Below are 22866 nucleotides of genomic sequence, written 5' to 3' on the forward strand. Positions count from 1 at the left end.
AGAGACCTGAACTCTTTAAATAAAACTAAAATAGGCCAGGCACGGTGGCTCAGGCCTGTGATCCTAGCACTTTGGGAGGGCGAGGCGGGTGGACTGCTGGAGCTCAGGAGTTCGAGATCAGCCTGGGCAACACAGTGCAACCCTGTCTCTACTAAAATAGAAAAAAATTAGCCAGGCGTGGTGGTGCGCACCGGTAGTCCCAGCTACTCGGGAGGCTGAGGCAGGAGAATCACTTGAACCCAGAAGAGGGAGGTTGCAATGAGCTGAGATCAGCGCCACTGCACGCCAGCCTAGGCGACAGAGCAAGACTCCATCTCAAACAAACAGGGGGGAAAAAAACCCTAAAATAAATAAAATAATAACTGAAATTAAGAATTCATCAGTCATGTACTAGCAGGATGAAAGGTTTTTAATAAACAGGTAAGTAGAAAAGTAAGCACACTGAAATACAAAGATTAACCACAACAAAAGGTTGAAAAATACAGTAACGGCATCAGAAACGTGGGACAGTAAAAAGAACCAACATGTGTATAGATGGAGTACCAGTCAATAGGGCAGAATATACAACAGAGTAAAAAAAAAAATCTTTAAAGCAGCCAGAGGTAAAAAGATACGTCTGAAAGAATCTCAAAGACGTCAAGAATTCCTACATAACAAGAAAGAGAAGCTACTTATTGTTCAACTGTTATTAAAAAAAAAGAGAAAAGAAAAGAAATTAAGAAGAAAAAGAAATCCAGAAGACAATAACCGAAGCACTAAAAAATAAATAAGTGGTAATGAAAACAGCCTTTGAACATGAAGGCAAAATAGAGGGATTTACAGACAAAAGATGACTAGCAGAACTAAATATATCAAGGATATATGTTCCAATCTCTAGGATAACTACTAAAAAGAAGGAAAGACTTCATAGCCAAGACACTAAAAGAGGAAAAAAACTGTTATTTCAAATGAAGCAAAGAAAATGAGAAATACAAGAACAAAGAACATACGTGACAAATAGAATAGAAATACCAAGATAGCAAACAAATTCAAGTATTAGGAAGCTAGTAATGAGACAACAAACTCAAATACACACAAATAATTACATTAGACAAAGTCCATAAATCATGCACATAGCAAACAAATTCAAGTATTAGGAAGCTAGTAATGAGACAACAAACTCATAAATACACACAAATAATTACATTAGACAAAGTCCATAAATCATGCACATAATAAACCACTAGACATAAATAGTCTAAATACTCCAGTAAGAAGACAAAGTTGGTCAAACCAGATATTAAAAAAAGAAAAAACGATATATTTACAGGGGAGACACTTAAATGTAAAAACCAAAAAAGAAAGTAAAAGGATGGTAAAAGGTATACCATGCAAACACTAGGCAAAAGAAAGGTGGTAATGTATTATTAGATTACAGGAACACTCATAAAAGAAGTATTACTAGGAATAAAGAGGGTTATTTTATAATTATAAAAGGATTAAGCCCAACATGAAGATTTAGCACTTCTAAACATGAAGTAACAACAAAGCTTCAAAATCTGAAACAAGAAAAAGAAAAGTCAGAAAGTACTATATAGGTGAAAAATAATTGAGTCTATATAATTTTATAACAGGCTGAAAAAGAAACCCAGCCAGAGAGATCCATTAATGAATTATAATCATGTAGGACAAAACAAACAAACAAACAAACATATCTTACATATATTTTCCAAGTAAAATGAAAACAAGGCCACATTTCCCTAGTTGTTTTATAAAACAAACATACATACTCCCAATACTAAAACCAGACAGACTTCAGATGAATGGAAAAATAAAGGTCAATACCTTTCATGAACATAGGTGCAAACATCTATAAAATATTAGCAAAGGATATTAAGTTATATATGAAAAGGGCAATATATCACAAATAGTGGTGTTTATTTAAAGAATGCAAACTAGGAATATAAAGAAAATCTAGTAATAGCTTATAGAAAGTATAAATAATGGTGAAATACTGAATGCTCTTCACCTGAGTTCAAGATCAAAACAAACTTGTCCATTAGTATCATTCCTATTCAGTGCAATATTCTAACTCATGTTGTAAGGTAAGAAAAAGATAAAGATTGGAAAGGAAGATATAAAATGGACATCATCTATAATTAATGCTTATACACATAGAAAATCCAAAGTAATCTAAAAACAACCAGAACTGAAAAGTGAATTTGGCAAGATTGCTAAATAAGAGGTCAATATCTCCCCTCAATTTTTTTGTATATTAGTAACAAAAACAGAAAAGAATAAGTTTTAAATTACATTAATACTATCATAAAAATATCTTAGAATAAACTGAATAAATATGTTCAGGACCTCTGCAAAAAACAAACACACACTACTAAATACTGTTGACAGAAATCAAAGTCTCCAATAAATAAAATTTAGAAAATTCAATAATAAGATGTAAATTTACCCCAAATTGATCTACAGCATTAATGCAATCCCTACTAAAATCCCAGCAAGTTGTGTGGATATGGACTATCTTATTCTAAAACTTATATGAAAATGCAGAACCCAGATTAGTCAAAATAGTCTTGAAGAAACAAAATTAGACTCACATTAACAGGTATCAAGACATATTATAGAACTGCAGTAGTTAAAACAGTTGAGAAACCGGTGCAAGGACAAATATACCAACTAGAGAGGATAGAGAACCCAACAATAGATTGCTACTGAACTACCTGATTTACAACAAAAGGTGACACAAATCTAGACGTGAAATGAAAATGTTTTCAATAAAAGGTGCTAATTTTATTGGATATTCACAAAGATAAAAATGAATCATGACTCGCCATCTATCTCATACCTTACACAACCATCAAATGAGATCAAATCAAGTAAGATGGTTCAAAGACTTAAACACGTATAAAGGAATAAAACCTTTAAAAGAAAACATAGATCTCTTCCAAATAGACCAAAAAGCATTCTGGATTTCACTAATTATGAACTTTTGTTCATCAAAGACCCATTAAAAGAGTGAAGAGGCAAGGCAGAGGCAAAGCAAAGGCAGGGCGAACTGAAAGAAGACATTTTCAATACATACATCTGTAAAGACTCATATCCAGAAGATATCAAGAATTCCTACATAACAAGAAAGATAATCCAATTTACAAATGAGTAAAAGATAGGATACCCAAACTTTCAACCAGCAAATGAAAAGTGCTTAACATCATCACTCATCAGGGAACACAAGTTAAAACCACAATGAGACCCCACAATGAAAACCACACAAGAAACGATATAACCAAAAACTGAAAATATCAAGTGTTGATGAGGATACGGGGAGACTGAAACTCCTATACATAATAGTAGACGTATAATCAGTGCAATCATTTAGCAAACTCTTCAGCAATATCTACTAAAGCTAAACATACATGTATCTTATAACCCAGAAATTCTAGTTCTACATATACATAAGAGAAATGAGTGTATTTCTTCTTCTATAAGAATATTCTTGCAGCCTTCTACAAGAATATTCAGGGCAACTTTATTCCATAGTCAAACACTGAAAACAACCCAGAAAAGCTTCAACAGAATGGAATAAATTGTGGTCTATTTATAAAATGAAATGTTACACAGCAAGAAAAAACAAAAACAAAACAAAAAAACATAGATGAATCTCAAAGATAATAATGAGAAAAAAAGAGTAATTACTGTATACGTCCAACACAATGCTCAAGAAGAGGAAAAACTAGTGTGCAATGGGAAAAGTTAGAATAATGTTTACAACTGATTGCAGTGTATAACAGAGCTTTACTGGGATGCTGAAAATGATCTAAATCTTGTTACTTGGGGGGTGTGTGTGTGTGTGTGTGTGTGTATGCAAAACGCATCAAGGTTATACTACAGTAAAAATCTGTACACTTTATGGTAGACGTGCTAAAAACTCAACACAAAATTTCAAAAACATATAAACAACTCTAGGAAATTTACCTAGCTATTAAATAGTCCACTTTCAATTTCAGCACCTTCTGGAGAATACTGGAGTCTTGGATGAGATATCGAAGCGCTCGTAGCCCTGCTGCTCGCACTTCTTTTGCTTCATTTAATAAAGCTAACCGCAAACTGTATGAAAACAAACAAAATAGAAGTTTTGCTGCACGGTTTCAAATACACACAAAATTATATTACCAAATTATTCCTCAGCCAAAATACGCAAAAATTCTAGTCATGAACGGAATTCTATCTAAGAGCATTCTACATATATAAAAATTATTCACTCCAACCCATACAATTTCACTTAGTGTTGCTTTTTTAAATCTGTGCCTCCTTAGTACATTCTTGCCAATCAAGAAAATGTTACTGAGTTCTTACCTTCTGTTCTTTATTTTATATAAACAATGGAAAATTAAATACAACTTTTTCAAGCTATACCATTTGTGTCTCTACAATCAAATATCCTCTCTCTGGCTACCTGTTCCATACCTCTCCCAAAAATCATTGGTTTAAATCAATGATAAAAATAATTTACACCAATAGCAGGCACAGACCTTTCATATCAATTTTAATTCCTAAGAGTACCTAAAAGATAGTTATAAAACCATATAACATGCCTCTACTAGTGTGCATGGGCAAATCAAGTCTGTTGTAAGCACCACTTTCTCTTAGGTAAGACCTAGAGTTATAGGTTCCTCTTGTTCCTGGGAATAATATGAGAAATTTAGTCTGCAAATTTCAGATTTAATTTAAAAGTTTAAATTATAGAAGTCCAGGTATTTTTGAACATTCACTTTGGTTCCCCATATTTAGTAATTAGAAAATATCACAAAGACTCACAAAAATAAAACTACTGTAGCTCTTAAATTTTTCTAATGTTCAAGCAACTGTTTCTATGAAATCAAATATGAGGTGCTGTATTATTCTATTTCTAGTTTAAAATTACTAAAATTAAAATTACTAAAATCTGGAAGGGATGGGAGAGGGAAATGAACTACACTTACCAAATTATGATATCCTCATAGTTAAAGCCCAGTTTTTCTTCACTGTGGCCAATATCACAAAGAAGCTGTCAGAAAAACAAAACAAGTATGTATGTGTTGTATATTTTTACATATTTATATACATTATATGTTTACACTGCAAAATAAGGTATTTTTATGGAATATTTTGAAAACTATGATTCTACTGTTCAAATAGGCAGCTTTATTTATATCATCTTACTATTTCTCATTTGCTCTGCCAGTTTTAAGTTTCTTTAATCTTTTATCTTTCCTGCCTTTTAAACTCATTTGTTTTCTATTATTCCATTTTCCTTCTCAATAATTTACTGTTTTAAAAATGGTTCTTTTAGTGGCTACTACTAAGATTACAACATGCATTGTTGACTCATCTAACAAAAAGTATCACTTCACAATGTCCTCAATAATGCCAGAATCTCACACTTTAATTTTACTTTCTCCCCTCACATTTCACTTTACAATTGTTTTTTCTATCTTTTAAAAACTATACTGTATTACTGTTTTTGAACAGTATTTATCAATTGAACAGTCAATATCAATTTATATTTATTCATATATTTGCCCTTTTTATTATTCATCATTTTAACGGTTCCTTAATGGGATATCTTCCTTCTACCTGAAGAACTCTGTTGTTGCTGTTGACTTGTTTTGTTAGTGTTTTGATTTAATTTTAGACCAGGTTGCTGGTAATGATTTTCTTGTTTTTTATTTCTCTGGAAATGATTTTTTTTTTTTTACATTCAAGTTTGAAGAATATTTTGCTGGATATTTAGAATTTTAGGTTAGCTGCTATTTTCCTCCAACAGTTTCAAGATGGCTTCCATTGTTTCAGTTGTGAAGTCTGCCATCAGAGTCATTGCTGACTCTTTTGAATGTCATTTATTTCTCAGACTCTTTTTTTTTTTTTTTTTTTTTTTGAGACGGAGTCTCACTCCGTCACCCAAGCTGGAGTGCAGTGGCGCGATATGAGCTCACTGCAAGCTCTGCCTCCCAGGTTCAAGCGATTCTCCTACCTCAGCCTTCGGAGTAGCTGGGATTACAGGTGTCCGCCACCACGCCCGGCTAATTTTTGTATTTTTAGTACAGACGGAGTTTCGCCATGTTGGCCAGGCTGGTCTCGAACTCCTGACCTTAGGTGACCTGCCTGCCTAAGCTTCCCAAAGAGCTGGGACTACAGGCATGAGCCACCGCACTGGGCCTCTCAGACTCCTTTTTTTTTAAGACGGAGTTTCGCTCTTGTTGCCCAGACTGGAGTGCAATGGCGCAATCTCGGCTCACCGCACCCTTTGGCTACCACAACCTCCCTCTCCCTCGTTCACGCGATTCTCCTGCCTCAGCCTCCCTAGTAGCTGGGATTACAGGCATGCCACCAAGCCTGGCTAATTTTGTATTATTAGTAGAGACAGGGTTTCTCCATGTTGGTCAGTCTGGTCTCGAACTCCTGACCTCAAGTGATCCGCCTGCCTCGGTCTCCCAAAGTGCTGGGATTACGGGCATGAGTCACAGCGCCCAGCCTCTCAGACTCTATTTTTAAGACATCTTTCCTTAGCTTTGGTTTCCAGCAATCTTATTACAATGTTTCTAGGTGTGGTTTCCTTTGTAGCTATTCTGCTTAGGGTAAACAAAACTTCCTAAATCTCTGGGCTGATCTATTTCTGCAGTTTTGAAAAATTCTATACAATATATTTTCAAAACTACTTCTGTCCAAACTCTCCTTCTGGTAATTCAATTAAATGTATGCCAGATCTTTTCATGTGTATCACAAATCTGTAAATCCTCTTTTGTTTTTTTCCATTTTCTTTTATCTCAATGCTTCAGCTGAATATTTTCTATAACCTGTTTTCTGATGTGTCTAATCATCTATTACATGTATCTAATGAGTTTTTAAATTTAGATACTGTATTATTCTCTTCTTGAATTTCCATTTAATCTTTTTAGTCATTCCAATGTGCTAATGAAATTCTTCATTTCACATCAATTTCTTCCATACATCCTCTATGTTCATGACATAGTTGTTACTGAAAGTAGGTTTCATCTAATACACCTGAATGATGTGGATCATCTCTGGATCCGTTATTAGCTGTTTTCCCTTTCAGTCATGTAATCCTGTCCTTTGGTGGCTCCTCAGTCTTTGATTGTATCTAAAAACTTGCAAAGATTTGATGGTGTTATCTGTCTCCACAGAAGGTTCAGCCTTCTTTCTGTTAAGCCACTAGATGGTGTTGAGTCCACATTAGGGGGTTGTCCTGGTAAGACCAGGCCTACCTCTGCTTTCTGCTTGCCACCTGAAGTTTCAACTGAAAGCCTATTGTTAAGAAACCTCGTACAAGGCAGATGAAAAATTTAATTTTTGTTTTGCAAACTCCATTCCTGATTTTCAAAGATTTTCCACTTAGGTTTTAAGTTTCTCATCCCAGGTAGCCCCAGGATTAAACAACTGAATTGAGGGGAGAATCTCCTCACGCTTGATGCACCTAGGACTCCACCAAAACCTCTGTGCTGTTTTCTTTGTCTTTCAGCAACAGTATTCCTGGGCCTAACGCCTGAATCCTGTTTCCTGCCCACACTTAACATCAGCAAGTGTCCCCTGGGAAAAAGTTGTTGAAGCAGCTTACTTGTACAAGATTCTCCCTTTTCTGAAAGGTTGGCATCTGCACTTATTGTTGCCCGAGCAGCTGCCTGCTGCCTTCAAACAGGTTTTCCTAGTTTTCATTGAGAGCGGTGGTCTAATACTAGCTATATGGATCCCACCTGGATGAATATATGCCTGTTTAATCTAGGTATGAGTTTGGAGAATTGACTTTTACCTAAAAGTTATGTCTAATGTCCTTAATTGATTTATTGGGGCTAACTGAAATGGATTAAAGAGAAGATAAATCATGTATTTAACACTGAAGACCAAGAAGGGTCTCCAAAGTGCTAATAATATTCTTTCTCAGTATGAAGTTATAAACACTGTAACCATACAGTATAAAGCAACCAAAGTGATCAACATATCACATCACATCTATGAGAAGAATGGACCCTAAGAAAAAGTTGATCATAGAAGTTTACTACCCTGTTGGTAGGATAACTATAAAAATTTCCTGTCCAATTTTTTCTTTACAGGAAAAAAGCGGAGGGGAGTAGGTCCCAAATACAATAGGATAGGAGACAGGACCAGAATAGCTGCTATCAGATATTGCAACACTGCTATTACAATACTGGTATTCCTTAAAATTTTGATATGACGAACAAAGAGGCTTCAGACTTTCAAAGAGTATAAATAATGTTTTTCTTTTGTTTTTACTGTCTTGTACAGTATTGCAAGTAGTTAAAAATTTAAAAGAATGCATTTTTATACATACATATTTAAAACAATAACATAAAAATTTCTAAGTTTTGAGATAAAACTTCTATACCTCTAAAAAACCAACCATATACCTAAAATTAAAAGTGACATAATGTGTTAGTAAAAAATATTTACAACAAGTACAGTAAGAAAAAGGTTAAGGCACTGTATGTAGTTTGCTAGGGCTACTATAACATATATCACAGACTGGGTGGCTTAAACAACAGAAATTTACTTCTTCATAACTCTGGAGGCCAGAAGTCTAAGATCAAGGTGTTGGCAGGGTTGTTTTTTTCAAAGTCTCTCTCCTTGCCTTACATATGACTATTTTCTGTATCTTCCTATGTGTATGTCTGTCTCCTAATCTACACTTTTTTAAGAGGTTATACTGGATTAGGCCCACCCACCCATATGACCGCATTTTTCCTTAATTACCCTTTTCAAAGGCCCTATCTCCAAATACAGTCACATTCTGAGGTATTGGAGGTTAGAAATTCAACACACAAATTTTGACGAGACACAATTCAGCTCATAGCATTCCATCTTCACCTAGCAAACTAATACAGATCCTTATATTGAAACAAATTGAGGAAAGACTTCTCAGGACCGCAAAGAAGGACAGGCAAAGAAAATGTACAAGGATTTTACTGAAGAAATATAATTGACAAATAAATATGACATATATTCATTTATCCTAAAACCCAACTCAAATGAATTGCAAAGTTCTACTTAAAACTCACAAAAATGGCAAAATATTTTTTTAAATATTATTGTATAACATTATTTTATTATTGTAAATATTTCAAAAAATAGTTTAAAATATTGTATATTACTATAATATTGTTTTTAGATATATTGCAAAATATTATTTTAAATATTATTATATATTGGTAATGGGATTGAAAACTGAAAATATCTTATAAACTAAATTGGAAAGATGCACTAAGATCAAGATCCACTTTTGGAGATTTATGTATTTTAAATTATTTTATTAATATAAAGTAGGTTCAAGTACAAGATGCTTATGACATTATTTACAACATTAAAGAAACAAATAAAATGTTTGTAAAGGAGGAACTTTATGAGGCTATTAAAATAATATATAAGAAAAAATATGCATAATCTACTGCTAAGTAGGGAAAAGATTCCGTAAGATACATTTCTTAAAGACACACTTTTAAAAAAAGTGTATACATTAAAATTTAACACCAAAAATTTAACAACAAAAAAGAAAGCAGAATCACAGATAATTTATTCTCCTCTGCATTTTTGTGTATTTTATAAATGTTCACAATTAAACATGTATCACACCATGTAGGAACAGTTTTATATATAGTATTGATGAATATACACAGAAGTAACAATTATTGACTGTTAATCTTCTCAACCCTAGTAGTATTTCTGTACATGAAAACAACTGAGGCTTAGAGAGGTTAATATGACTTCCTAAGGCCACAAAGGTAATTAAGTGGTAAAGCTGGAAATCAGATCAAACCAGCGTGAGGCCAGAGCCCACTGTGAAAAACATTACTACAATTCTATATTGAAATTATTTACACAGGGTTGGGGATGAGGGGAAGTAAAAAAACAACTGAATATTACCAACTTATTTCATTTCTCCAGCCTCAAATGTGGCATCAAGAGTCTGGAGAACTGCACCCTGGCTATATATATACATAAAACAAATAAGAAAATTTAACTATTGTTTTCTCCAGAACTGCTAACTAAAAATATACCATTAAAAAACTGCCCATTTCAAAGAATGAAAACATAAACAACTGCACTTTCACTATTTACAATAAATAATTATTTTTAAAGATTTCTCACATATTTCAGAATACTAGCATTATCACTATGTGGTACCATACATGAATAAGAAAGAAAACTATGGTCACTAGCTATGATTACTTCATCCTTGGGAATATCCAAATATAAATAATATAGAAAAATTAAAGTTAGAATTTGTTTATATCAACATACAAAATATTGTGCTTTTAAACTGGGAAAAAATGTCACTTTCTTAAATTATAATTTACACATATCAACTCAACTGCTTAAAAAGGCAGTATTTCCATTCTTCTGCTACAGGAACAGTGAATGTTAATAAAATGAAAGGTTGTAAAATTCTACCAATATACAAAGTCTTGTCCTTTAAAGGGTTGTTTTTTCCCGTAAGTGTGTACTTGACTCTCATTTCCTGCATTATGTTTCTCATACTTGCCAACCTTGTAGAAAACTATAGATTCAGAGAACACAATTTTCTTTTTTTTTTTTTTTTTGAGACGGAGTCTCGCTCTGTCGCCCGGGCTGGAGTGCAGTGGCCGGATCTCAGCTCACTGCGAGCTCCGCCTCCCGGGTTTACGCCATTCTCCTGCCTCAGCCTCCCGAGTAGCTGGGACTACTCAGCGCCCGCCACCTCGCCCGGCTAGTTTTTTGTATTTTTTAGTAGAGACGGGTTTTCACCGTGTTAGCCAGGATGGTCTCGATCTCCTGACGTCGTGATCCGCCCGTCTCGGCCTCCCAAAGTGCTGGGATTACATGCTTGAGCCACCGTGCTCGGCCTAATTTTCAAATTATCTACCTTCTCAGACCAGAAAAATATATGACCATTTACCACTTAACATTTCCTAGAGTTAGCAGTTTTAGTGAAAAAGTTAAACAAAATTCGAAGGTATTATAATCTTAAAAAACAAACATGCACAATTTAAAAAGTGTATAGAGGTGTATCATTTTCTGATTATTAATGTTGATGCATTTCAATTGCAAGAAAAATTTTTGAGAAAGATGCTGAATCAGCTGGAAACTGGAAAATCATAAATAACTAAAAAGAACAATTATGGCAGAAACACAGTATATTTGTTATTAATTAGTGCCTATTTTCCAGAGATAGTAAATGGAATTCAACAATGGTTAAATGCTTTCAGGTTGTTTCCAGGATTGTATAAGAGGGCTTTAATCAGTCTTAAATGAAAAACCTTTTGAATCAGAATTATCCCAAGCAGTGATTAAACTTTCTATGTGTAACTAAATTCACATATATATTGGGAATAAGAAAGAAGATAGTAATAGAATTCTAAATTTTGGATTATCAAAGAAATATACTTTTACTGTTAATCACTAAGAGTTCACATATAGATCTCAAAATATTATAAGAATGACTTTGATACAAATTTCTTGTGATGACTACCTTACTAGTTATCTCCTAATTTACATAACCAAACCCTAAGGTAAACATTAATCTCTTTAGCTTTTTCTGTATGTGATATGGTTTGGCTCTGTGTCCCCACCAAAATCTCACCTTGAATTCTAATAATCCTCACGTGTCAAGGGCAGGACCAGGTGGAGATAACTGAATCATGGGGGCGGTTTCCACCATGCTGTTCACATGATAATGAGTTCCGTCTATGACCATATCACCCTGAACACACCCAATCTCATCTGACAGTGAGTTCTCACGCTATCTGCTGGTTTTATAAAGGGCTTCCCCCTTTGCTTGGCACTTATTTTTCCCTCCTACTGCCATGTGAAGAAGGATGTGTTTGATTCCCCTTCCACCATGATTGTAAGTTCCCTGAGGTCTCCCCAGCCATGCAGAACTGTAAGTCAATTTAACCTCTTTCCTTTATAAATTATCCAATCTCGGGCAGTTCTTTATAGTACTGAGAACAGACTAACACAGTAAACTGGTACCACAGAGAGTGGGGCACTGCTGTAAACATACACGACATGTGGAAGTGACTTTGGAACTGGGTAACAGACAGAGACTGGAATAGTTTAGAGGGCTCAGAAGACAGGAAAATGTGGGAAAGTTTGGAACTTCCTAGAGACTTGTTGAATGGCTTTGATCAAATTGCTGATAGTGATATGAACAATGAAGTCCAGGCTAAGATGGTCTGAGATGGAGATGATGAACTTGTTGGGAAGTGGAATAAAGGTGATTCTTGCTATGCTTTAACAAAGAGACTGACAGCATTTTGCCCCTGCACTAGAGATCTGTGAACTTTGAACTTGAAAGAAATGATTTAGGATATCTGGCGGAAAAAAATTCTAAGCAGCAAAGCATTCAAGAGGTAACTTGGTTGCTCTATAAAGCATTCAGTTTTATATATTCACAAAGATACAATTTGGAATTGGAACTTATGTTTAAAAGTGAAGCAAAGCATAAAAGTTTGAAAACTTTGCAGCCTGATGATGCAACAGAAAAGAAAAATTTCTCCTCCATTTTCTGAGGAGAAATTCAAGCTGGCCACAGAAATTTGCACAAGTAACAAGGATCTGAATGTTAGTTACCAAGACAACAGGGAAAATGTCTCCAAGGCATGTCAGAGATCCTCATGGCAGCCCCTCCCATCACAGACCCAGAGGCCTAGGGGGAAAAAGTGGTTTCCTGGTCAGGGCCCACGGACTTGCTGCTTTGTGTAGTCTTTAGTGCCCTGTATCCCAGCTGCAGCTAAAAGGGGCAACATAGAGCTCAGGCAGTTGCTTCAGATGGTGCAAGCCCCAAGCCTTGGCGATTTACACATGGTGTTGGGCCCATGGGTGCACAGAAGTCAGGAACTGAGGTTTGGGAACCTCCGTCTAGATTTCAGATGGTGTATGAAAATGCATGGATGTCCACACAGAAGTGTGCTGCAGGGGTGGAGCCCTCATGGAGAACCTCTGCTAGGACACTGCGGAAGGGAAATATGGGGTTGGAGCTCCCACACAGAGTCCACACTGGGGTACTGCCTAGTAGAGCTGTGAGAAGAGGGCCACTATTCTCCAGATCCCAGAATGGGAGATCTACTGACAGCTTGCACTGTGCACCTGGAAAAGCCACAGGCACTCAATTCCAGCCCATGAAAGCAGACAGAAGGGGGTGCTGTATCCTGCAAAGCGACAGAGGCAGAGCTGCCCAACGCTGTGGGAGCTCACTTCTTACATCAGCGTGACCTGGATGTGAGACATGGAGTCAAAGGAGAACATTTTGGAACTTGAAGGTTTAATGACTGCCCTATTGAGTTTTGCACTTGCATGGGGCCTGTAGTAGTTCTTTCGTTTTGGCCAATTTCTCCCCCTTGGAATGGGAGTATTTACCCGATGCCTGTACCCTCACTGTATCTAGGATGTAACTAACTTGCTTTTGATTTAACAGACTCATAGGCAGAAGGGACTTGCCTTGTCTCCAATGAAACTTTGGACTTGGACTTTTGGGTTAATGCTGGAATGAGTTAAGACTTTGGGAAACTGTTGAAAGGGCATATTTGTGTTTTGAAATGTGAGGACATGAGACTTTGGAGGGGCCAGGGAAGAATTAAAAGGTTTGGCTCTGTGTTCCCACCCAAATTTCACCTTGAATTGTAATAATCCTCATGTGTCAAGGGTGGAACCAGGTGAAAATACTTTAATCATGTGGTCATTTCCTCCATGCTGTTCTCATGATAGTGAGTGAGTTCTCATGAGATCTGAGAGAACTCACTATCACTGCTTTTATAAGGGACTTCCCCTTAAAAAGTCCTCTGAGAGAACTCACTATCAGTGGTTTTATAAGGAACTTCCTTCCCCCTTCACTCAGAACTCATTATCTCTCCTGCCACCATGTGAAGAAGGACACGTTTGCTTCCCTTTGCACCATGATTATAAGTTTCCTTAGGTCTCCCCAGTCTTGTGGAACTGTGAGTCAATTAAACATCTTTCCTTTAATTACCCAGTCTCGGGCAGTTCTTCACAGCAGTGTGAGAATGGACTAATATACTATGAAAGACACAAGAAGAAACAGAAGAACACAGAGTGAGTTAAAACATGGGCATCCTGTGAAGCCTCTACTAATAATCGAGTTGCTAATTAATCTTCAACCATTAGGCAGCAGTTTTGTCACTACTATTTTAGCTATTACTGGTGACATCCTATCTCCTATATTAATGTAAGTCATTAAAATGTAATTCGGTCTACCCTATTTCATAGGCTTGTTATTATATATTATGAGCAAATCGTTGACTATGTTTAGAAATTGTTAAAGACATTACAAAATGTAAGAATTAGCGTTAACAGTCACATAAAATGCTAAATTATTAGACACCACACTTTTCATTGGGTTTGGGACTCCCCATGCCATCCATGCAATTTTTTAATTGGCTATCGGTCACAACGCCTAGCTAAACATGACCAAATAACATCAGAGTTCATATACAAAGATGTTAAGAGAGCGTACTCTCTGCTTTTCAAGACTAGAAGTATTAAGGATGATGTATCTTATCTTAGTCCCATGGAAAGTGTTTACCTGAGAACGAAGACAACCTGAAAGAAAATAGGAATGAAAAGTAGAGTGGCAGCATGTAACTGACAGTGTCTCAACCCCTGGGTTGTCTTGTCTGAAATTAGGATCCAACATTTGATATTCCTAATTATGTACACAAGTAACTTCTTTATATTTTAGCTAAGATGAATTAGGTTTGCTGAATTTGTTACTTATAATCAAGTTAAACATTCAGTATCTTAAGTTCACAATTATTTTATGAGTATAACATGTTAAACTTAACATTTTTATACAAGCAAAACAAATACTATTATATCAATCTTATTTTAAGATGGGTTAAAGATTTTGATAATGTCACTGGTTTGCCTACTAAAATCCACGTCCATCCTCAGTTAATCAATCTGTTATTTGTTACAATAAATCTATATGACTTTCTTACACAAATACTAAAATATTCAAAAAGGGCTATAAACAATTATATTCTGACAAAGATTACAACAGAACCGTAAATTATCTCCAAGTATTAAAAATTTGTCTGTTTATTAAAATGATCATGTTTTAAAAAATGTAATGACTAGTTAAAACTAGGTAGTTCTAAATGCTACTCCCGTTTTACTTGTATTACTTTGAAGGTTAAATAGCTCTTCCAAATAAGCAAAAGAAATAACAACCCTAATTTTAAAAAACGTTATCTCACATATTAGAATTCCATGGCAGTCTTTCACATGGCAATTTAGACATAAACACACACACACACAGCTACAAAAAAAGTAGATTGATATGTATAGAAAAGGAAAGCATCCTACGATATATCGGGATGTGGAAAGCAGCAAACTGCAAGTCAATATACGTATACATACACAGATATATATACACATACACATTTATATACACATATATCACATTCTCATTTAAAAAATACCTTTTTGCATATACATCTACAGTCATGCACTGCATAACGACTTTTCAGTCAATGATGGATCACATGTACGACTGTGGTACCATAAGATTATAATACTATATTTTTACTGTATCTTTTCTATGTTTAGACACTTACCATTGTGTTACAACTGCCTACAGTATTCAGTACAGTAATATGCTTTACAGATTCATAGCCTAAGAGCAACAGACTATACCATATAGCCTGGACATGTAGTACACTACACCATCAATGATTGTGTAAGTACACTCTATGATGTTCACAAAACGATGAAATCACCTAATGATACATTCCTTGAATATATCCTGGGTAATAATGGTAAATAAATGATGTATAACTGTATAATAAATGGCAAATAAACTGAGCACAATAGTAAACTCTTCATTTTGTTTAGCTCATTTAAATATCACAATTCCCAAGAAAATACACACACACATTTATATTTATAATTATACCAGAAAAGGATAAATATTTTCTAGTGGTTACCGCTGGAGAGTGGTATTTCTGTCAGAACAGGGAGGTGGGTGGGAAGGGTATGAAAGGGAAGAGTTTCACTTTTTATCATATATTCTTCTGTACCATTTTAATTTTTTTATACTCAGCTTATACCTTAAAAGTTTTTAAAAAGCAGAACAAAATAAATATTCCTTTAAAGCTTCTTTTAATGTAAATATATGAGATTAAGTATAGGAAAAGAGAACTTTGAAGATATGAAAGAGTTGAAATATTTTCATCTTTAAAAAGCAGGTCTTTAGATTATGAGCATGTTGTCAGTTTTAAAAATAGAATACTAAGATTATATTCATCAGCAGTCTGTTATACACATTACTTTATCCAGTGAGATGATGTCAGAAGGCAAGCATGGGTGTGTGACATTCACATGGTTAAAGGATCACATCACTAGCTCCCTTTCTTTATACCTTAAAAGGAGGTTTAGTTTTGAAGCTGAAGTTCACCCTATACAACATTTTAATGTCACTGTTCTAGTAAGATAAATTAATCCTAACAGGCTTACACTTAATAAAAAACAAATGCCAGTAAAAACAAAAACTCATATTTAAAATGCATCATCTTCCCAATCTAATACCATTAATTAAACACATATTATGTGACACACTTTGGAGTAGAGAGGGATATGAGGGTGGAAAAATAAACATTATGTATTTTTTTGTGTTTGAGAAACTCGGTTTAATAACAGAGCAACCTACAATAAATAATAAAACAGATAAAATTTAGTAGGCATATCTATCAACTACATGGAAACACAGAAGAGGGTGGCAAAAAAACTCCACTAGTCCTGGTATCATAATTATTTTTCTTATTTTCTTATTCTATAGAGCTATTCTTAGAAATTTCTGAGAATTCCTAAATTTTACTCAATAAGCAAATGAATGAATTTACAGGTTTTATAGGAATACTAGTTACCTAAATATTTATATACTTAGGTCTCTAACAAATGGAATTCAAGACACAGTACAATTAAATTCAGTGTTTGTTTTGTGCTGCATATTTGAATAAATTTTATAATAAAATCTACACACAATTTATTTACAGAAATGGTCCTTAATGGGGGGCAATTTTGTCTCCCAGGGAACATTTGGCAATATCTGGAGACATTTCTGCTTGTCACAACTGGTTTGGGGCGGGGGTGCTACTGGCATCTAGTAGGTAGAGGCCAGGGACAATGCTGAACACCCTAAAATACACACAGCAGCTTCTCAAAACAAATAATAATCTAGCTCAATTTGTTAGTAATGCCGGCACTGAAGAACCCTGATTTACAGTAATAGTTTACCAATTGACCACTCAAACTATTAAGCAGACTCACCACCTTATAGTCAGCTAAAAACCTAGAGAGGTGACAAAAAGAACAAAAAAACACAAAAACCAAACATGAGGTTGAATCAAGGCACCGCCTATTACAGAGCACATATTATGTGCCAGGCACTAGACTGAGACCTTGCCTCTACAGAAAGCAAGATTACCTCTGAGTAAAGAAATCTGCCTAAGATTGCCCTGACAGTTAATCACAGTTGTGCTTCAAGTCTCCATCTGTTTGATCTAAAGCTCATGCTTTTCCCAGCACATCACTAAGCAGTCAAAACAGATTTTATCAAGTCCAAAGTTCATGGACTCTATTCAGAAGACAGCCCCTAAGATCGTGACTCAGGGCGTACTCACTCTTAGAATAGACAAATTCTAATAAGTTTGGCTATCAGGATTTTAAAATCATAGCAACATAGCAAAGAAAGGGGCTGCTGCAAAGCTTGCACCAAGGCCAGAGGGATATATGAAAATCATTTTTTAAAGGATATGGTAAAACAAAAAACAAACAAGACTATAAAAAGTACAAAAGTTTAGAGCCTTCATTACAGAGATGTATCACTGCACACTCTACAGTGGTACAACAGAGAAAAGGAAGGAGGGGGGAACAGAAAAGGGGGCAAAGGGACTGAGAAAAGATGGAGGACGAGAAAGGTGACAAGGAAGGGTGAAGAAAGAAGAGTGAGAAGATGAAGAGGGGAAAAAGGAAGAAGTAGAGAAGGGATGAGAAGGAGTAAAGGCAGAAGAGAGTGGGGGAGCACAAATCAAGAAAGAGAGAGGAGGTGGAGTGAATAACTTAGTGAAATACTGTGGGGGAAATTTAGACCGACAGAAAACAAGGAAACTGGAGAGAGAAGAATAAAGAAAAAAGGGAAACTAATCCTCATGCAAGAGAACCTGGGACCCAGACAGAAATAAATGAGAAGGGAGAATAAGAGGTGTTCAACAGATTCCTAGAAATGAAGGCTTTTAAGCCACTCCTGTTCCAAAAAGCTGTGTATCTTCACTGTCCAATGTGGTTACTAGCTACTAGTCGCAAGTGGCTACGAGCACTGGAAATGTGGCTAGTCTTATAAACTTGCTTTCAAAATTTTAGTATGAAAAAACAGCAAAATAACATTTAATAATGTTTTATACTAATTACATCAAATGATAATGTTTTAGATATACTGGCTTAATAAAAATATTTAAAATTAATGTCATGTTTCTTTTTACTGTTTTAGTATGGCTACTAGGAAATTTAAAATTACATATGTGGCTCACATCATATTTCTATTAGGCAACACTATTCTAGATTTTTAAGATTGCTGTAGGGCCCATGCTGGTAACAAAGTAAAATAACAGGAATTACTGCCATTTTCACCTCCATCCCCAACTTTCAGAATCCTAATTGGCAAGAGATGTGGAACTATATATCAAGGTGTCCAAACTTGGTTATAACAGCAATCATAACTGCAAACAGGACACAGACCTCTATTATAATTGTTTTTAATGGTTAAAACTAAGCAAGTGAGGCTTATTTGAATTAAGTGAAGATTGGTGAAATAAAATTGTAAAATTTAATAAAAGACAATGAAACTAGAAGATGCATTTTGCAACCTTGGAACAATGTTGGAGTCTTAAAGATGTGACATTATCTCACCACCATGTTGAAGAAAGATGTTTGAAGATTTTCATTACATTCACTCACACTACAAAATACAGAAACATATTTCTGAAAGCCCATTCTCCAGTACCTATTCAATGTTTTTAAAAGTTTTTTTTTAAAAATGACTTTCTCATCCCTCATACAAAATCATTTTCTCATCTCTTATATATTAAAAAAGAGCCAGAATATTTTAAAACTTCACTAATGAAAAATAAATGCCTATGTGCTCGCTTCCCTAGCTATAGAAAAAAACTCAACCTATATTTATTGCACTATACTACATAAAAAAATTGTATTACACAGTGACTATATTCTCATCCCCTTCTATTTCTATGAAATAAAAATCAAATCCAAGTCACAGTTCAATTACTTAAAGAATATTTGGAAGGATTAAAACAGTGCAGCTCAAACTTGAATGTACCCATACGTTTGCTTGAGACTTTTTATTGAACTGTAGATCCTGATTTAGTAGGTCTGGGGTGGGACTAAAATAGCACATTTTCAAACAAGCTTCAAGGCGATACCAATACCGATGAACTGTGGATATTTTGAGTAGCAAAGGGTTAAAACATAAAATAATTCTTTCATCAAAAACAATTTATATTTGATATACTAAAAGGTAAGGGGAACGTTATCCCAAAGACCCATTCTGTTTTCTATTTTAGGGTATCTCCCAAAATAGCAGGCATTTTAGTGTTTGCATGAATTGGCTCTCCAGCATTACAAGGCTGAGAAATATACCAATCCACTCATCAAACTCAAGAATTCTGGGCTGCTATTAGAGATCAAATCAATGTTTATTTGGGACCAGGACCCCTACAACTTGGGCTCTAATTTAGATCCAAATAATGGGGATACAACATCAGGAAAAGAGAAAGTTATAATATAGTTCTTTGGGTTTATGGCTATATTTATTAAATATGGCACACATATGTAGTTAAATACGAATACTTACAAGCATACTTCATTTTATTGAGTTTCACAGATGCTGTGTTTTTTACACATTGAAGGTTTGTGGCAAACCTGCATCAAGCAAGTTCATTGGTGCCATTTTTCCAAACGCATGAGCTCACTTTGTGTGTCTGTCACATTTTGGCAATTCTTACAATACTAAAAATGTTTTCATTATTATTACTGTCTGTTAGGGTGATCTATGATCAGTGATCCTCAATGTAACTATTATCATTGTTTTGGGGCAAGATGAGCTGGACCCATATAGGACGATGAACTTAATAAATACGTTTTCCAACTGCTCCACCAACTGGCTGTTTCTGTCTCTCCCTCTCTCCTTGGGCCTATTTCCTCAGATACAATACTTAGTAAAATTGGGCAAATTAATAACACTATAATGGCCTCTAAGTGTTCAAATAAAAAGGAGAGTCAACCATCTCTCGCTTTAAATCACAAGTTAAAGATTGAGCTTAGTGAAGAAAGTCCAGAGAGGCCTCTTGTGACAAACAGGTAGCCAAGTTGTGAATGCAAAGGAAAAGTTCTTGAAGAAAATTAAAAGTACTACTCCAATAAACACACAAATAATATGAAGGCAAAACAGACTTACTGCTGATAGAAAGTTTTAGTGGTCCAGATAGAAGATTAAACTGGCTGCCAACATTCCTTTAAACTAAAGCCTAACCCAGAGCAAGCAAGGCCCTAACTCTCTTAAATGTTATGAAGGCTGACAGAGGTGAAGAAGCTGCAGAAGAAAAGTGTGAATGGTTCATGAGGTTAAAGGAAAGAACCCATCTCCATAACATAAAATGGCAAGGTAAAGCAGTAGATGCTGATACAAAAGCAGCAACAAGTTATTCAGCAGACACAGCTAAGATCACTGACCAAGGTAGCTACACTAGACAACAGATTTTCAACGCAGATCAAACAATCTTCAACTGGAAGAAGATGCCATCGAGAACTTTCATAGCTAAAGAGAAGTCAATGTCTGGCATCAAAGCTTCAAAAGACAGGCTGATTCATGTCTGGGGCTAATGCAGCTTGTGACTTTAGATTGAACCCAATGATCATTTACTATTCTGAAAATCCTAGAGATATTAAGAATTATGCTAAAGCTGCTTTGTCTCTGCTTTACAAATGGAACAAGGCCTGGATGACAGCACATCTGTTTACAGCATGGTTTACTAAATATTTTAAACATACTGTTGAGAAAACAGTATTTGCTATCGCTCAGGAAAAAAAAAAAATATTTCTTTCAAAATATTACTGCTCATTGACAATGCACCTAGTCACCCAAGAGCTGATAGTCACAAGGAGATTAATGTTGTTTTCATGCTTGCTAACACAACATCCATTCTGCAGCCCATGAATCGGGGAATTGGGGAATAATTTTGATTTTCAAGTCTTATTTTAATGAAATACTTTTTGTAACACTACAATAGATAGTAGTAACACTACACAGATAGTGATTCCTCTGATGGATCTGGTCAAAGTAAACTGAAAATCTTCTGGAAAGGATTCATCATTCCAGATGCCATTAAGAACATTCCTGATTCATGGGAGGAAATCAAAATCTCAACACTAACAGGAACTTGGAAGAAGTTTATTCCAATACTCATGGATGACTTTGAGGCATTCAAGGTGTCAGTGGAAGGAGTCACTGCAGACGTGGAAGAAATAGCAAGAGAACTAGAATTAGAGTTGGAGCCTGAAGATGCGACTGAATTGCTGCAATCTCATGAAAAAGCTTTAATGGATAAAGAGTTTCCTCTTATGGATAAGCAAAAATGGGGTTTCATGAAATCTATTCCTGGTGAAGATGCTGTGAACACTGTTGAAATGACAACAAATAATTCAGAATATTACAGAAACTTAGTTGATACAGCAGTGGCAGGGTTTGAGAGGACTAACTCCAATTTTGAAAGAAAAATGCTAGCAAACAGCATTGCATGCTACAGAGAAATCTTTCATGAAAGAAAGAGTCAATGTGGCAAACTTCACTGCTGTCTTATTTTAAGAAATCGCTACAGTCACCTCAACCTTCAGCAACCACTACTCTGATAAGGCAGCAGCCATCGACATTGAGGCAAGTTCCTCCACCAACAAAAAAACCCCCACAATCTGCTGACGGCTCAGATGACTGTATTTTTTAATCAGTATTTTTAAATTAAGGTACATACATTTTTTTAAACATAATACTATTGTACACTTAACAGACTACACTATAGTATAAACGTAACTTTTTATACTCACCGGGAAACCAAAAAACTCGTGACATCCTTTATTACAGCATTCACTTTATTGCAGTGGTTTAGAATCACACCTACAATATCTCCAATGTATGCCTGTACCATATATTATCAAGTAAAATATGTAGAAGGCAAAAGAAATGCATCCTTATGTGAATAAAAGGTTGAACTGTAAATTTCTCAGTGATTTTATTCTTTTCTGAACCTACCAAATTTTCTATAACAAAGATGTAATGATTCCATTACACAAATACATTTTTAAGTTTAAGATACACAGGACAAAATCCATGAGAAGCAGGAAAGAAAAGCATTAATGCTGAGTGAATACACAAGAATTTGTATTTAATGATGGTCAAGAAACATTTAGTAAGTGTGGTAAGGAACAAAGAATTTTAGATAATAATAAAAATTCAAGTTACTTACCTTAGTAAAGTTATTCAGATGGCCTAGCTTTCTCATATTTGATACTCCTTGCAATCTGGCCACATTTTGGAGAATCTCTCTTAAGTTATCAGAAGGTTCTAGAAGGAAAGACAAGACAATTTAACATAATTTTTTGAGTATTTCCCCGCTGAAACACATAAAACATGCAGTATTAAAACTTCACAACTTTGGTTCTTGGTTTGAAGTGTTACCCTCCACCCCAAATCTATTAATTTAAATGACTTCAAAGTCTCTGTGATGAATCAAATTAACTTCA

The 22866-nt window shown here is 35.1% G+C and overlaps 1 protein-coding gene across 5 annotated transcripts in view; it reads right to left on the reverse strand.

Annotated features, from left to right (window-relative positions):
- RICTOR (RPTOR independent companion of MTOR complex 2) overlaps positions 1-22866 on the reverse strand; it is a 128874-nt gene that overhangs the window by 59224 nt on the left and 46784 nt on the right. For all 5 annotated transcript variants that reach the window (XR_013418309.1, XM_015139935.3, XM_015139926.3 and 2 more), the window contains exons 3-5: positions 22590-22687; positions 4974-5038; positions 3967-4098 (exon numbers count right to left, since the gene is read on the reverse strand). Coding sequence is in view for 4 of the 5 variants with exons in the window: in XM_015139935.3 (XP_014995421.1) it covers positions 3967-4098; positions 4974-5038; positions 22590-22687 (295 nt within the window). In the remaining variant the exon portion in view is untranslated. The remainder of the gene's footprint in view (positions 1-3966; positions 4099-4973; positions 5039-22589; positions 22688-22866) is intronic.

Source organism: Macaca mulatta, chromosome 6 (genome assembly GCF_049350105.2).
Source record: "Macaca mulatta isolate MMU2019108-1 chromosome 6, T2T-MMU8v2.0, whole genome shotgun sequence".
Lineage (NCBI taxonomy): Eukaryota > Metazoa > Chordata > Mammalia > Primates > Cercopithecidae > Macaca > Macaca mulatta.